The sequence below is a fragment of the Poromitra crassiceps genome, assembly GCF_964638095.1.
Source record: "Poromitra crassiceps genome assembly, chromosome: 8".
In the NCBI taxonomy this organism is placed as follows: Eukaryota; Metazoa; Chordata; class Actinopteri; order Beryciformes; family Melamphaidae; genus Poromitra; species Poromitra crassiceps.
Genome location: NC_139629.1, coordinates 30,127,949 through 30,145,892, shown reverse-complemented (window position 1 = coordinate 30,145,892; position 17,944 = coordinate 30,127,949). Strand labels below are relative to the sequence as shown.

At 41.1% G+C, this 17,944-nt stretch overlaps 1 protein-coding gene across 1 annotated transcript in view; it reads left to right on the top strand.

Annotated features, from left to right (window-relative positions):
• LOC310780415 (long-chain fatty acid transport protein 6) overlaps positions 1-15,023 on the top strand; it is a 41,342-nt gene extending 26,319 nt beyond the window's left edge. The window contains exons 7-10 of the mRNA XM_083640986.1: positions 1,256-1,454; positions 11,468-11,565; positions 12,623-12,753; positions 14,793-15,023. Coding sequence (XP_083497112.1) covers positions 1,256-1,454; positions 11,468-11,565; positions 12,623-12,753; positions 14,793-14,969 — 605 coding nt within the window. The 3' untranslated portion in view covers positions 14,970-15,023. The remainder of the gene's footprint in view (positions 1-1,255; positions 1,455-11,467; positions 11,566-12,622; positions 12,754-14,792) is intronic.
• The last annotated feature ends 2,921 nt before the right edge of the window (positions 15,024-17,944 follow it).

Below are 17,944 nucleotides of genomic sequence, written 5' to 3'. Positions count from 1 at the left end.
CGATATCTCGGGAATGTCTTGATGGAATTTCTTCGAATTTGCCTCAAACGTCACTTGGACTCAAGGATGAACTGATTACATTTTGGTGGTCAAAGTTCAAGGTCACTGTGACCTCACGAACGCCATTCCCAAGTTCGTTAACGCGATATCTCAAGAACGGCTTGATGGAAATTCTTCGAATTTGCCTCAAACGTCACTTGAACTCAAGGATGAACTGATTCCATTTTGGTTATCAAAGGTCAATGTCACTGTGACCTCTCGAATGCCATTTTCAAGCTTGTTAACGCGATATCTCGGGAATGTCTTGATGGAATTTCTTTGAATTTGCCTCAAACGTCACTTGGACTCAAGGATGAACTGATTCGATTTTGGTGGTCAAAGTTCAAGGTTACTGTGACCTCACACACCCAATTGCCAAGCTCTGTAACTCAACATCTCAGGAGCGCCTTGACGGAATTTCTTCCAATTTGCCTCAAATGGCGATTTGGACTCAAGAATGAGCTAATGGCGGAGGCATAAATACGCGGTGCGGTCGTTCTAGTTTTGTTTGTTTTTGTTGTTTTTGTTTTACAAATAACCTCATTTTGTGCTAAAAAAAAATACATAAGCTGTTGCTAAAACAGGTGATGAGGTCGGACATAATGGACATCTGCTAAGTAATACTGTCTTGATATAAATAGCTACCCTGGCGTTAGCTAGGTGTTAGCTACGTTCAATACGTGGGTGTAAAATGCCACTGAATGACCAATTTGATATAACTGTTAACCAGTTCGAGCTACGCTACGAAGGCCCACCACCTTTGATATCTGTTGGCTGGTTGTTGATATGTATTAATATTGCGGCTTTGAGACAAATCCTTGCGGAGGTAGAAGCAGCCATACTGTTTCCGCTCATTTCCATTGTATCGCCAAATAGTTTAATGAGGTCGAGAGGTGAAGGTGTTCTGCTTTTTTTGACAACAGCGCTGCAGTGGAACATACTATTAGCCTTCGGTTCTTATCAATATAAGTTCTCCGGCGCAAATGATGACATGCCAAAGGTAGATAGAACGTTTTCATAGAACACCAACGCTTATACAGGAAAATGACTGGAGGGCGGCTTTAAAGCACATACTCTACTGACTATGCAGAAAACAAAAAAGATCTAAATGTATATACAAATCTAAGGTGCCTCAAACTTTTGTGAGAACGAAATGTATTTCATGAGAATAGTAAATGTACCTACACGACACTAATCACGTACTCTGTGTGTACAGGAGAGACTGGTATCCTAGTGGCTCCATTGTCGGCAATGAACCAGTTCCTGGGCTATGCCGGGAACAAGGCCCAGTCTGAACAGAAGCTGCTCAGGGATGTGTTTCAGGAGGGGGACGCCTACTTCAACACTGGAGACCTCCTGCTCCACGACCACAGGGACTTCCTCTACTTCCGTGACCGCATCGGAGACACCTTCAGGTAGGGCATTGGTTTCCTAACTGGGGTCCGCGTACCCCGAGGGGCACTGCAGGGGTACTGCAGGGAGTACTTGAGAGAAAGGGGAAAATGGAACGTTAAAATCAATCTGCTCAGGAGGCACTAATTGCAATTCTTTCACTCATTTCTTATTTTGTAATGTTATATTCTTCAAAATGTGGGTTATCATTCATTCATTGCATCATTATGCTTTAGTTTTCTCTTGCAGTTTTCTGAGCAAAATGTTGTAGTCGGGTAAAGGGGGCAGGGGGTACTGAAGCCGAAAAAGTTTGTAAACCCCTGAGGTAGGGCATTCACCACTTCTGAATTTTAGTACTCATCGACTACTCCCAAAAGGTAGTTGACTAGTCATGGGAGATAGTGTATATCACACCTTTTTTCACTCATTAAAAATGATCAATTCTTGTCCAAAAGTTTTCAAAAACAGCCAGTACATCAGGGATACTCAATTTGCTTTGCCCGGGGGCCACTTTCGTGAAATGATAGAAGGCCAGGGGCCAGTTAATAAACAAACAATATACATTTTTCTGTGGCGGAATGTAGGTTTTTGGGGTGTCAGCCGGAGTTTAGTCTGACAATGTTGTGCACACCGCATAGTGAGTTAGGTTAAGTTAGTTAGGTAAAGTACATACATAAGTGCCTGGGTAGCGAGTAGACGGCAGTATTTGACAATTTAGCAGCTAAATCATAGATTATTGAAAGATATTCCATATTCCAGACTGAAATGCTATAACAGAAGTGGAGTATTGGCCAGAATGACATTGAACATTTGGACACTTATTCAGCGGGGTTTTTTTTTGCAATTCCATCGCGGGCCACACGGCGGGCGTGAGTATCACTGCAGTAAAGTGTTAACTATGTGAAATAGCAGAGTCACTCCTGATTGGCTCTGAGATAACTGTGAAATAGCAGAGTCACTCCTGATTGGCTCTGAGATAACTATGTGAAATAGCAGAGTCACTCCTGATTGGCTCTGAGATAACTATGTGAAATAGCAGAGTCACTCCTGATTGGCTCTGAGATAACTATGTGAAATAGCAGTCACTCCTGATTGGCTCTGAGAGACTGTTTACAAATGAGCCGCTAAACCCCAGCGACTTGTCTGAGCTGAAGATAGCGACTGTTTGACTCCAGTAACAACATAGACAAGTCTTTCCCTCTATAAATAACTTCAGTTAACACGGCATCATGGAGAAAATGATTGTTCAAACAAATCTATGTTAAATTTATTTATTTCTTTACTTGTTTATTTATATTGTTTATTCCTAAAACCACAGATGAAAGATTATGATGCACTGTGTCGACTAGTGGTTTTGATTGTCGACTAGTCTGTGAAACCCCTACCTTCAGGTACAACTGTGTACCAATGTACAGTACTATAGTAATGTCATATTGTTTGCAAATGTATTCATATTTCAGTAGGCTAGTTTGAATTCTTTGGGTACTTTCTCAGAAGAGAGGCACCAAGTACACAGTTGAAAAGTTTTGTTGGCAAGTGTGTAATTAAGTACCTTTTACAATATCAATGATTTACAACTTCAGATGACAAGCATGTTGGCAAACTTATTACAAATCTTGGAGAAAGAATATTGCCCATGGCCATTATTTAGTTAGTGTACATTTCTTTGTTTGTTTTTTTATTTATTTATTTATTTAGTCATTTATGTATTTATGTATTTATTTCATTGGGGGGGTTATTTCTTAACCAAATTTATATAGACTATTTTGTATCGTTTGTTGTTGTTGTTATTACTATTATTATTCTTAACAGCTTAGATATTTGCTATAACTATTTAAAGCATTGGAGGAAACAATGGCCATTTGGTATAATTTCCTACTATTTCCAGAAAAACGGGCTGATTGTGGAAAAGGGACCCCACTTGAATTAAAAAGAAAAATGTGTATGATTATTTTAGTCTCTTACTATCCGAAAACTAGTAGAGTATAGCATGGCAGGATGTCACAGTGCAGCCATATTCGCGAAATACTGCGATAGCTGATCATATCAAATATCGACCCAAGCCTATTTATTTCCTCGTGCTAAATTGCAGATTTGGCCTCAATCTGCTCTCAAACTATGAGGCGTTTTGATGTTGCGGAGCTGCACCAAAGCCTGAGCCGTTCACACAAGAAGCCTTCTCTTTTCCTCTCAGCGCCTCCTCGGCGCGCCTTGAACCCGCCCACAACTCACATTGACTTCATGCATGGCAGCTTCAAGCTTCACGCGTCACGCTTGGAAAATAGGCGTGAATCCTGAACGATCGCTTGAGCAAGGCGTGAGCGTGGCTTCAGTGTGACGCGCGCGCGGGTGGTGTGAATGGCTTCGCCTCTTAACAAGGACGCCTAAATGAAACTTGTGCGTTCAGCGTAGGTTGAGCGTAGGTTGAGCGTTGCTTCGGCGTCCTGTGTGAACAGGGGCTTAAGGTGCTGACAGGGTTCTGCGCAGCCTCCACTTGGACCCTTGCCGCCGGCGAGACTGTGCATACTCGAACGTAACTCGGCGCGTTGGCTGCGGTACACGTCCAAAACACTAGGTGGCTTGTGGTGCACTTATGTCCGTTACATATGACGTTATCATGTCGTTTACCAAGAACTTGCAATCATGTCGGTGGGGGGATCATTTTATTGTCCCTCCATTTCAAAACTCATTCCGGTGAGCCTGCAGAAGGCTTTGCTAGATGAGGGACAAGCACTGTTAAATGAGGAAATGGCATTTCCTCATTCCTCACAACACTCACTGCTGCTTTTCTTCTTCTACAGTTTTGTTTTTAACAGCGGTTTGTAAATAAATGAAAACATGCATTAGCGCCACCCACCCTCACTTCACAAATGACCCAGCCCTTCAGATTACATATTTTTATTTTAATGTAGGCATTACAGGTGGTATTTATGTAAAATATGGATATTTTACAAGTCAGCTTTTTTATACAGTGGATTTTATACACAGATGATTAAGTTACAATTCATTCAATTATTTCTGATGCCACCTTAGAAATGTCTATTCAATGCTTCACTCGTGCCAAAGTAATACAATTGTTTTTGAGTTAAAATATCTTCAGTTTGGGGCTTTTCCAAGCAAATATTGATATATGCGATTAAATCAGCAATATATATTTCTGCCACCCCTTAAAATCTTCATGCCACCCCTTTGCCACTCCATGAATATTTCTCTATATCCGCCCCTGCAGTGTTGAATATATATAAAATTGAAGTTTCTACACTTCACTGTGGGTTTGTGATGCACCTGTGTTGAACCAATGGGCGCTCAGCTTGATGCGTTTCTCGTCATCCTCTGTCAGCCGCAGTCGGGCGCAGTTCTGTGCCCGCCTCGCTCTCACGAGAGTCACGTGACTCACGCAGTCGGTCAGGCGGAGCAAGTCGGACAACTTTTCTAACCATCATGCAACGGGCCAAGCAAGGCGCTGGTCCAATCTGCGCAGAACTTGCACATCTCAAACGAGCCTATAAACCTATGAGGTGTTTTGATGTTGCGGAGCTGCACCAAAGCATTATTAACCTATGAGGTGTTTTCATGTCGCAGATCTGCACCAAAGCATTCAGTGCTTGGTGACTGATTGCAGGAGCATCTATCATGTTGACAGCCTCGCTTTCCCCTGAGGTGTGTGTGTGTGTGTGTGTGTGTGTGTGTGTGTGTGTGTGTGTGTGTGTGTGTCCTCCCACCTTGGCGCCACATGAGCTTGCAGGCCAACCGAGTCCACACAAAGAACTCCCCTAATTCCTTTCTTTCACTCTTGGCCGCACCTCTTCATCATTTCAGCATGGCAGGATGTGATGTCACAGGACAGCCATGGCAGGATGTGATGTCACAGGACAGCCATGGCAGGATGTGATGTCACAGGACAGCACCAAGAGCAAGACCCCCCCCCAACTTTCCATTCATTCATAAAAAGAACAAAGTATTTGTGAACTTGCCCTGCTGTGGATACGCCTGTCAAACACACTCACACCAATCTCCATTTATAATGCCATGTGAGGACCTTCTTTAATGAATGAATGAATATGAATGAATGAATGAATCAAGTTTATTTCGCGCCACATCACAAAAAACAAACATGTGAAACAAAACAAACATACGATGCTGGCCGAAAAGGTTAGGGCTGAAGCTATAAGCTTGTAAATGCCCTAACCCAGTTCATCTTATAAATTACAAACTTTCCATATGGTCTAATTACAAAAAACAAACGAACAAATTAACAAAAACAGCAAGCAATTTTTTTTTTCTTCTTCTTTTTTAAGCATTTGATCTATACGTCATATATACATTTTTAGCATTTGAACTATACATCATCGAAAGACAGTTAACCATCAGTTCTATATTTCTCCAGTATAAAGTGTTTCAACTTTCTCTTAAAATGAACAATATTTTTACTTTCCTTTAACTCCTCTGGTAAACCATTCCACAACTTCACCCCACAGACAGAAATGCACATGCTTTTCTTAGTGGTGTGCACAGTCGGCTGTTTTAAATTAAATCTCCCTCTTAAGTTATATCCTCCTTCTCTATCATTGAACATTTTTTGGATGTTGTTTGGCAGTAGATTTTGTGTTGCTTTAAACACTATTTGTGCAGTTTTGAAATCCACTAGATCCCTAAATTTCAATGTCTGTGACTTTAAAAATAAGTCATTGGTGTGTTAATAATAGCCTACATTGTTCACTATTCTAATTGCTCTTCTCCTCTGATAAATGTCCCCTTCCAACCAACCAGTGGTGGAAAGTAACAAGGTACATTTACTCAAGTACTTCAGTACAATTTTGAGGTACTTGTACTATTATATTGTTGTACTATTATATTGTTGTTGAGTATTTCCATTTGATGCTACTTTACACGTCCACTCCACTACATTTCAAAGGGACATATTGTGCTTTCTACTCCACTTATTTGGCAGCTTTAATTAAGCTACTTTTCTGATGACGAATAAAGAATTGACTTTCATATTCTAACTGTTGTTTAAATTCTCTACTGTGGTACTGTTATTATGAATCTACCAAAAGTATTCTACAAGTGGCCCCACGTTGATGAAGTAGCTACATTAAAATGCTCTCACATTTTTGTTGGTGATACAAACAAACCATATAATACACTGTTAGGGCCTGTGTCCACCTAGCTTCTTTTTCCGACGTTAAAAGCTGGGAGTGCGCTGGGGAACGCTGATCCCAGCGCACAATATACAAGGAAGCAGTCTGCAAGTAACGTTAGTTCAGCTTGATAGCTGACAGCTAGCAAGCTAACAACACAGGTAGGCTACGCTATTAAAAGCAGTAAGCACAACACTCACCAGAAATAATATAAGTGTCTAGCCGATCTGCTCCCACAATTGAGCCGTTCTGTCTCTGTTGCGATAGTTTTTCCATATGATTAGTTACCAGAAAAGGAGCAGCCGACACCAGCGTCTTTCTGAAAGTTAAAATATTTTCAGCTGGGAGCGCTGGGAGCCGGGTGCACAAAAACGCAGAAAAAAGACGCTGGGCGCTCTGCACTTTCTCTAGACGTCCGTGTGCGCCCGCATACGCTCGCTCCTCATTGGAAACAACTGAAAAAAGACGCCGGAGCTGATGAAAAGACGCTAGGTGGACACAGGCCCTAACACTGCATAATTAAGTACATGTTGCTGCTAATACGCTTGTACTTTTACTTAAGTAACATTTTGAATTCAGGACTTTTACTTGTAATGGAGTATTTTTAGACCGCAGTATTTTTACATTTACCATCTCACTTATAATCTCACTCGCACACATCCCAAAACTATCAACTGTTTTCTGATAAGTGTGAGATCACGTGCAAAAATAAATCAGCATTGATTTTGAGTGAACTTCTCCTTTTTATGTAAAGGATCTGAGTACTACTTCTACCAGTGCTTCCAACATTTCTACCCCATACAACTCTCCCCGACCCTGATGGGCCTCTGTGTTCAGGGCTCCTTTCATGGGATGTCATTACCGTGACAAGGAAGTTACCCAGCAAAGAGGCTTGGTAGCAGGCATGTCAGGACCAGGAAGTTACCCAGCAAAGAGGCTTGGTAGCAGGCATGTCAGGACCAGGAAGTTACCCAGCAAAGAGGCTTGGTAGCAGGCATGTCAGGACCAGGAAGTTACCCAGCAAAGAGGCTTGGTAGCAGGCATCTCAGGCATGTCAGGCATGTCAGCGGATCAATTGCTTGCGATCGGGGGGTGTGTGTGTGTGGGGGGGGGGGGTGTTCAGGGAACGTTCAGGGTCACAATGCCACTATTTGTCTGCCTGTTCCAAGTCCTGGCAGGGTGTTTAATGAGCCATGCAGCTGCTTTGTTTTTGCACAGAGAATAGTGAGATCTTTGTGTCTTCTTTCATACAAACAATATAATATAATATAATATATAATATAATATAATATAAAATAATATAATGCTTTTAACAACTGACAAAATGAAAACATGGTCCAAAGCTTGGCATGTGACTGTTCTGTTCTGGATCTAAGATAATGCCATGCGTATTCCTATGACCTTACTGTGAATATTTATTGGCTTGTTAAAAAATAATCAGTGGTGGACAAAGTACACAACGTCATTACTTGAGTCAAAGTAACAAAGTACACAACGTCATTGAGTCAAAGTAACAAAGTACACAACGTCATTACTTGAGTCAAAGTACGGTAACAAAGTACACAACGTCATTACTTGAGTCAAAGTAACAAAGTACACAACGTCATTGAGTCAAAGTAACAAAGTACGCAACGTCATTACTTGAGTCAAAGTAACAAAGTACACAACGTCATTACTTGAGTCAAAGTAACAAAGTACACAACGTCATTGAGTCAAAGTAACAAAGTACGCAACGTCATTACTTGAGTCAAAGTAACAAAGTACACAACGTCATTACTTGAGTCAAAGTAACAAAGTACACAACGTCATTACTTGAGTCAAAGTAACAAAGTACACAACGTCATTGAGTCGAAGTAACAAAGTACACAACGTCATTACTTGAGTCGAAGTAACAAAGTACACAACGTCATTACTTGAGTCAAAGTAACAAAGTACACAACGTCATTACTTGAGTCAAAGTAACAAAGTACACAACGTCATTACTTGAGTCAAAGTAACAAAGTACACAACGTCATTACTTGAGTCGAAGTAACAAAGTACACAACGTCATTACTTGAGTCAAAGTATAGATAGATGAATCATAAGCAGTGTTGGGACCAACGCGTTACAGTAACTACGTTACTTTTTCGGTAACGAATTCTGTAACTAATTACTTTGTCAAAATCAGTAACGCAGTTACAGTTATTGCGATTTAAACAGGCTCGTTACTCGTTACTAGGGATGGGCGCGAGTACTCGGGTACTCGAGCACTCGTTCATAACGTCAGTATTCGAGTAACGTTTCTGCTGTTCGGGTACTCGCCCCACTCCCCACCCCTTTAAAAATGGTCTAGAAGATCTACGCACGCATCGTCATGTGGATCTGGCAGCAACCAGCAGCAACTGCACGGCCGGTCTCGCTGTGTTTCCCTCCCATTCAACGAACACGCCTGGGTTTCTTGTGACTAAACTCTATCAGGCGTCAAGTCAGCCAGAATGTACCAAGTACGTCATCCGCTTTGTTGCTTTCAAAATAAAATGCTTATTGTAACATTATTTATTTTGAGTAATGCGTTACAGCCACAGTTTCACGCCATATAACATCACAACGTATTTTGATACAAGGATGCTGCTTCATTCATTGAAATACCTTTTCTCCTCCAACGTGCATCAATAAGCTATTTACTTTTGTTTAAGTAACATTATTTTGAAAGTTTTAACCGGAAGTTTTCCAGCTCTTCCCGAAAATGGTGGCTGGAGATATTCTCCCGAATGAGAAGCACGCTTCTTCATAGCGCACGCCCGATAAAACTCATTCAAAACGTTGCACTACTTTACTGACTACACTGTCGTTTCCCATAACGTTAGTCACAAGAAATGTGGAGAAAGAATCACTTTTTGGGAGACAATCGCATCATGGTGATCACTATTCAGCAACAATGGACATGTATTGGAAATCAAATGCCTTCGCTTGTTTCACAACTTGTCTGCTCCAAAGCGCTAATCCAACCATCGGAGATACTGTCTAAAGGTAGGCTTTAGATGTTAGCTTAGCGTCACCTAATATCACAGTCAGTCCCTCTCCTGACAAAAATGCTCCAGGTAGCGCTTTTTCCATGCAAAAATGCAAACGTTATGTGTGAACAGCCCGATACACAGCAGATTACCGCTGCTCAGTCATTACCATAGTAATCACACAGCCCGCGCCCCCAGCGCGAGTACTCGAGCACTCGTTCATAATAGAAGGAGAGTACTCGACTATTTAAATTGCTTAAAATGCCCATCCCTACTCGTTACTTCACTTTTTTTTAAGTCGAACTGCACCGACATTTGCGTGTGAGCCCCTTAATCACTGAGTATTTCCAGCTAAAACGATTCTGTGCGGGACCTACAGCAGCGAGGGCAGAGAGGAAAATGCCTGGAGTCTGACGGCGGTCTGATGAGGACGTAATCGTGCGGCACTTCTATACTTTCTAATGTTACTGGACCAAATTGTGATAGTGAAACGGGTCATTTTGCGCGAGCTGTGTTGTGTACGGTAACGGTGTTCACTTCACACCGCTCCGGCAGCTTGGCGAGTCAGCAGCATGGAGCCCTCTCCTCCTCGCTTCTCTCAGGCTGTCTGTCACCAGTGCCCTGCTGCACCAGGCAAGTACTCGTCTCTCACTCACAGATTCCCCTCGCGTTGGAGGGTGTTCACGGTGTGTTTCGCGTTGTTTGAAATGGAAAAAAAATGCCTGCAAGTCTGCTGCCTTTTGGAGATGAACTGCTATTAAAGGCAGCCGTGACGAGCAGCTGCTTTGGGGCTCTGCTCTGTCCCTATCTGCAGGCAGCGCTGGGCTCTGCTGCTCACTGTCACTCCGCTGTTACAAATGGTAACCACAGTGTTTTTATGTTGTTCAGCCAGGATATTATAGACTACTGATACAGTTGTTAATTATACACTGCCAAAAGTGTACTGGCTACTTTTTGAAGGCAATAATAAATATGCCTCAATGCCTAAATGTTGTGTTTTCTTGTTCCACTACTTTTCGTCGTAGTGATAATGGGTACAATGCTCAAATTTGACAGTTGTCTTGTCCCACACTGTGCTACAGCAACCCCAAAATAATGTGTGTGCATTAATAAGAGAATTGAGTTTAAAAAAAAGTAACTCCAAACTTACTTTCCTAGTAACTAGTTACCTGGAATGTAACGAGTAACTTAAAGTAACTAAGTTACTTTTCACAGCAGTAACTGTAACTAAGTTACTAATTTAAAGTAACTTGCCCAACACTGATCATAAGAGTGAGATGACACTTTCATTGTTAATGCAAAGTTGACATAGTTTGAGATGTCTTCGTTATGACAACTCGACATTAACCAAGACAACATAATCTGTCAATGTCTTCATTATGACAACTCGCATTGAATTAAATTGTACCACTGTAGTTGAGGTCATGGGAAATATTAATGACACTGTTATAAACTCATTTGACAGTGTAATTACACTTAATAACATCTTCATGACAATAACGTCATATGTCGATAATCAAATGCATGTCAAACATAGAAGTTTCCAAATAATCGTCATATGTCAATGTCATAACGAAGACATTGACAGGTTATGTTGTCATAACGAAGACATTGACAGGTTATGTTGTCATAACGAAGACATTGACAGGTTATGTTGTCTTGGTGGTTCATGTCAAGTTGTCATAACAAAGACATCTCAAACAATGTCAACTTTGCATTAACAATGACATCATTTAACAAAATGCTCAACTCAATGACAACAGTCACAAACACTCATAAAGCCTCCTTCATGTTCATGACAGGTGTGTCACGTCATGGTCATGTCAGTGTCATGTCAGTCTTACACACCCCTTCAAATACAGTGTTGCCTTTAAGTGCATCTAAAATGATTGTGTCCTACAGGTGGAAAGGAGAGAATGTCGCCACCACAGAAGTCTCAGACATTTTAGGGAACCTTGATTTCATCCAGGAGGTGAACGTCTACGGAGTGAGCGTTCCAGGTCTGTGCTAACTGCTCACTTTGGAATGACTCGTCAAATACTGCTCCTTATCGTTACTAGCTGTGTTTCCATTACAGTTTTCCGCAAAATAATTGCGATATTTCTACAACTTCGACAATGTACAATTGCGACTTGTAGGCGTTTCCATTGAAGTTGAGTTTGGTCTGACGGCGCACACACCTGAACGCAAATCCCCATTACCAGCAGCTGCCACAGTGATTACGCACGGGGATCTGCCCCATATGGCCATATCCCGTCCCCTGCATGCTCAAATCCAACCAATGGTCAATGCAAATCACAACATGAAGTTACAACGCATATAAACGAGCCTGATTATCAATTCAAAATAAAATTAGTGGCAACGTTGCTGGCTGCGGTGAATGCAGTGAGCGCGACAGGCAGGGGAAAAAATATAGCCTAATACAACTGGTCTGATTTAGAGATGGAGGAGGGGGGAAAAGGCTGATATGGTTCAATAATCGGAATGTCGTGTATTATAATTATAACATTGCACCTGAAACGTGTGTAATGTATTACTCACAGTCACTGTATTCACTTCAGACAGCACCACCGCACCAGTGTGTGCTTTTCATCCCCTCATCTCGCCGCTCAAATGCGCGCACAGGCAGCCTGTCACCATGGACCGATGTCTGCCATTACACATTATCTATTTTTCCCGCCTCCGCTTTTGCACAACACTCGTCTTTCTGCTAGGTAGCGTTGCTTCAAAGTTTTCCACTTGCTGCTGAGGTTTTGCCACGGCTTATCGAACCTTACTTACCGAACTTATTTTCCGCTCCTTTTCCAAAGGAGAAGATGGGTCACATGACGTGCAAATGCGGAAAATGTGTTTCCATTACACTTTTGCGATAAACTGCTATATCGACACGTCTGAAAAACCACCTCATGAGAGAGCAAAAACTTTTTGCGATATTTGGGAGGTTTTTCGAAATTCACGTGTTTCCATTACCCAATTTCTATTGCGATATTTAGATTTTGCGCATTTCTGAGGGTAATGGAAACACGACTAGTGACATTTCCCAATGTGTCTCCACAGGGCATGAGGGGAGAGCGGGTATGGCAGCTATCGTCTTGAAACAGGAGCACAAATTAAACGGGCCAAAACTGTACAACCATTTGGTGAAGAGATTTCCTGCATATGCTTGGCCATGGTTTCTCAGAATACAGGTAAGTTGTGAACACATGTGTTCATCATTTGTGTGTCATTGACAGTGTTGTATTGTAATACAATGTAATAATGTAATAGTATTACTTTACGTATTACTCCCTCCCTCCAAACAGTCATTTATGACTACTCACTATATTCATTTTTTGCATATTCTTTGCATATTTTGCCTCCTCGTTGCGCCTCTGTGAATGTCAGGGTTAAGCACAGCTCAGGCTTCAAACTAGCCACTTTTTCTGCAGCCTGTGAACATGGCCTGCATTTATATATAAACAGTGTTGGGCAAGTTACTTTCAAAATGTAATATACTACAGATTACTAGTTACTTTCATTTGAAAGTAATAAGTTACTTTGCAATATTACTGTATGTGTAGAGTAAGGCCTTGGCCACACTGATCCGTGGTGTCTGTCCGTGTGCGTTCATTTCTCTGTTCACTTCCATTCATTTTCAATGACAGCTGTCCGACTGTCCGTGGAGTACTCAGAAGCGTACGTATCCAGAAAATTTGCATACGTTTTGATGGACAGAAAATTGAAGAGGGATGAACTTTTTCTGGATGGACGTATCGGATGGTCCGATGGTCGGATAGTCACTGTTCGTTTAGCCAATCAGAGTTGAGGTCTCGAGAGGAGGCGTTCCGAGATTTGTTTCAACTTTTCAAAGAAGATGGCGGCCGAGGCAGTGAAGGAGGCTATAATTAATGCTGTGTACACCATCCCGCTGTTGTACAACGTGATAGTCAATGTCACCGTCTGATTTCACCATCTAATCTGGTCATTCGGTGGCATTTTATTGCCACATAAGTAACGTAGCGCACAGAGCTAACAGCTAGCTGACGCCAGCTTTCTTCTTCTCTCGGTTTATAGGCGGGTCGCTGACACCTTCAAGGTGCTTACCGCCACCTGCTGTACAAGTAGGTTACTTGTACATGCAACGGACATAAATCTATCCGTCTATCCGTTCTGTCCATTTTCTGACGGATCAGTGTGGCCAAGGCCTAACTCGTTACTTATTACATTACTTTTGCATTACTTTCACCAAAACGACAGCAGCATCGCCTTCCCGGAACCATCCCAAAAAATAGCTTTGACCGCCTTGAAGTCAGTGTACACAATCGAAAATTCTGAATATTATCCTTTTCCTTTGTTATTGTCATCTATAGTGGTTTTTTGCATAAAAACACACAGTTTGATTAGGAAATGATTGTATCTTTATTCAAATGTGCTTTGATAAAAAAAAAAAGTAACTCAATTTGTAACTTGTGTTACTTGACAAAGTAACTGGTAGAATATTACTGAAATCCTATAAGTTATATTACTGAGTTACTGCTAAAAGTAATATATTACATGTATTATGTTACTTTTGTAATGAGTTACCCCCAACACTGCCTGTGAATGGATCAAAGTTAGAGGCTAGATGAGATGCACCTGGTTCAAACTGATGATGACGAGAGGCAACTTTTTTAAACAACTTCACTTATTTCCTCCACCAAGGAGGTTCTGTGCCATTTGTTTGTCATCGGGATGACCTCAAAACTACTGGGCCGATTTTCATCAAATGTCATGCAAGAGTGTAGTACTGTAGGGCCAAGGAAGAACCCGTTACGTTCTGTAGTACGGGCCAAGGAAGAACCCGTTACGTTCTGTAGTACGGGCCAAGGAAGAACCCGTTACGTTCTGGATCGGATCTGATCCAACTCAAATTTGCATATCAAAGCAGACTGGACTATAGACCGAATCACAAATGTTGTTTTCAATGACGTCCAGGTAGACAAGGCCTGCATAACGTACATACAATTTAATGGAGCAAACTGAAAAAAGACACCGGAGCTTAGGAATAGACGCTACATGGACACACGGCCTAACAAATTATTTTTTGGAGGGTAAACAAATATTACGAAATGTTATTAGTAATTTGTTACACTACTCATGACTGGGGAAAGTAATATTATTGCAGTAACGCATTACTGCCCAACACTGGTCATTGAAATGGACAGTGTAGAGATACTTTAGATTTTCTCTCCCTCCCTTTTTCTCCCAGACATCTCTGGACGTGACAGAGACCTTTAAACAGCAGAAGGGGAAGTTGGTTCAGGAGGGCTTTAACCCAGAATTGGTGCAGGATCCTCTGTACTTCCTGGATCTGTCTCAGAAGGGCTACACCCCCCTCACCCCAGCTCTGTATGAAGACATTGTCTCTGGAAAGATCCATCTGTAGACATTACAGGACAACTGGACAGAGAACTCGGGTGGACTGAAAAGACAAACTCATATCCGAAAAAAGATATGACAAAGAGATTTGTACTGTATGTATGTATGTATGCATGTATGTACGTACAGTATGTATGTATGTATGTACTGTATGTATGTACAGTATGTATGTATAGTATGTATGTACAGTATGTATGTATAGTATGTACAGTATGTATGTATGTACTGTATGTATGTACAGTATGTATGCATAGTATGTATGTACAGTATGTATGTATAGTATGTACAGTATGTATGTATGTACAGTATGTATAGTATGTATAATATGTATGTATGTATGTACATACGTACAGTATGTATGTATGTACTGTATGTATGTATGTATGTATAGTATGTACAGTATGTATGTATGTATGTATGTATGTATGTATTCCCTGTTATGTAGCATTCCTTGTGAAAGACATGATTCCATACATCTGGATCTGGTTAACCCTTCACTGTTAACTCTCCAGCTTGTCTCCTGCTTGCAGAGAGCATTGAAGGCAAGAGTTGAGTTGTGTTGGACAACAGCGGTGCTGCCATTTTGGCCTGAAAAAAAGCCTCAATGGCCAATGGGACAACAGCACAGAACAATGACAGCCAATCAGAGGTGTCTCCTTCAGGCCAAAATGGCGGATTTGCTGTGTGCCGATGTTGCAATGGAACAACCCATGTATGTATTTTGGCGCTATTAGATATGTGTTTTTGGTTATTTTGAACGGATGTACCATTGACATTTATTCTATGGCGATACTTACTAACTTCACGACTGCAGCTCGGACAGTGATGGTAAAGACATGGTGTACCTTGGTTATGTGGGGGAGATATGGCAAATGAGCTAAACTCCCGAAAAAGTGGCGTATCCATTTAATACAAGCACAAGCACACACACACACAAAACGAAATAAAATAAAAAATTCTTCCATACTGCTCACCTGGCATAATCCAAGTCTCCACAAGCCCTGAGATGCCAAGGTGACTTGAAATGACGTAATTTACACCCTGTTTTTAACTGAAATCTTCACTGTAGCCAGATGCTGTTGGCATGTTCCTTTAAAGGAGTACTTTCAACCAGCTTTTAGTTAGGGTTTTAGTTAGGGTTAGGACATGATGATGTAACATACATGTACTGTGTGCATTTGAATGGATTTGATATGCAAGCTGCTCCTAGTCCATTCAAATAAACAATGAGATGTACATGTACACTAATAAACTGTTTATTAGCGGATTTCTAGAGTTACCTGATTATTAAACATGCAGAGGTATATACTACCCACACTGCAATGATACAAAGCGTGTGTGTACTATATACTACCCACACTGCAATGATACAAAGCGTGTGTGTAGTATATACTGTAGTCCACACACGCTTTGTATCATTGCAGTGTGGGTAGTATATAGTACCCACACGCTTTGTATCATTGCAGTGTGGGTAGTATATAGTACCCACACGCTTTGTACCATTGCAGTGTGGGTAGTATAGTACCCACATGCTTTTTATCACTGCAGTGTGTGTAGTATATACTACACACACTTTGTATCATTGAAGTGTGGGTAGTATACACTACACACACTGTATCATTGCAATGTGGGTAGTATATACTACACACACTGTATCATTGCAGTGTGGGTAGTATATACTACACACACACTTTGTATCATTGCAGTGTGGGTACTATACTACACACACACTTTGTATCATTGCAGTGTGGGTACTATATACTACACACACTGTATCATTGCAATGTGGGTAGTATATACTACACACACTGTATCATTGCAGTGTGGGTAGTATATACTACACACACACTTTGTATCATTGCAGTGTGGGTACTATATACTACACACACTTTGTATCATTGCAGTGTGGGTAGTATATACTACACACACTTTGTATCATTGCAGTGTGGGTACTATATACTACACACACTTTGTATCATTGCAGTGTGGGTACTATATACTACACACACTTTGTATCATTGCAGTGTGGGTACTATATACTACACACACTTTGTATCATTGCAGTGTGGGTACTATATACTACACACACTTTGTATCATTGCAGTGTGGGTACTATATACTACACACACTTTGTATCATTGCAGTGTGGGTACTATATACTACACACACTTTGTATCATTGCAGTGTGGTATATACTACACACACACTTTGTATCATTGCAGTGTGGGTAGTATATACTACACACACACTTTGTATCTTTGCAGTATGTGTAGTATATACTACACACACTTTGTATCATTGCAGTGAAGTATATACTATACACACACTTTGTATCATTGCAGTGTGGGTAGTATATACTACACACACACTTTGTATAATTGCAGTGTGGGTAGTATCCTTACACACACACTTTGTATCATTGCAGTGTGGGTACTCTATACTACACACACTTTGTATCATTGCAGTGTGGGTAGTATATACTACACACACACTTTGTATCATTGCAGTGTGGGTAGTATATACTACACACACTTTGTATCATTGCAGTGTGGTATATACTACACACACACTTTGTATCATTGCAGTGTGGGTAGTATATACTACACACACACTTTGTATCATTGCAGTGTGGGTAGTATATACTACACACACTTTGTATCATTGCAGTGTGGTATATACTACACACACACTTTGTATCATTGCAGTGTGGGTAGTATATACTACACACACACTTTGTGTCATTGCAGTGTGGGTAGTATATACTACACACACTTTGTATCATTGCAGTGTGGTATATACTACACACACACTTTGTGTCATTGCAGTGTGGGTAGTATATACTACACACACACTTTGTATCATTGCAGTGTGGGTAGTATATACTACACACACACTTTGTGTCATTGCAGTGTGGGTAGTATATACTACACACACACTTTGTATCATTGCAGTGTGGGTAGTATATACTACACACACACTTTG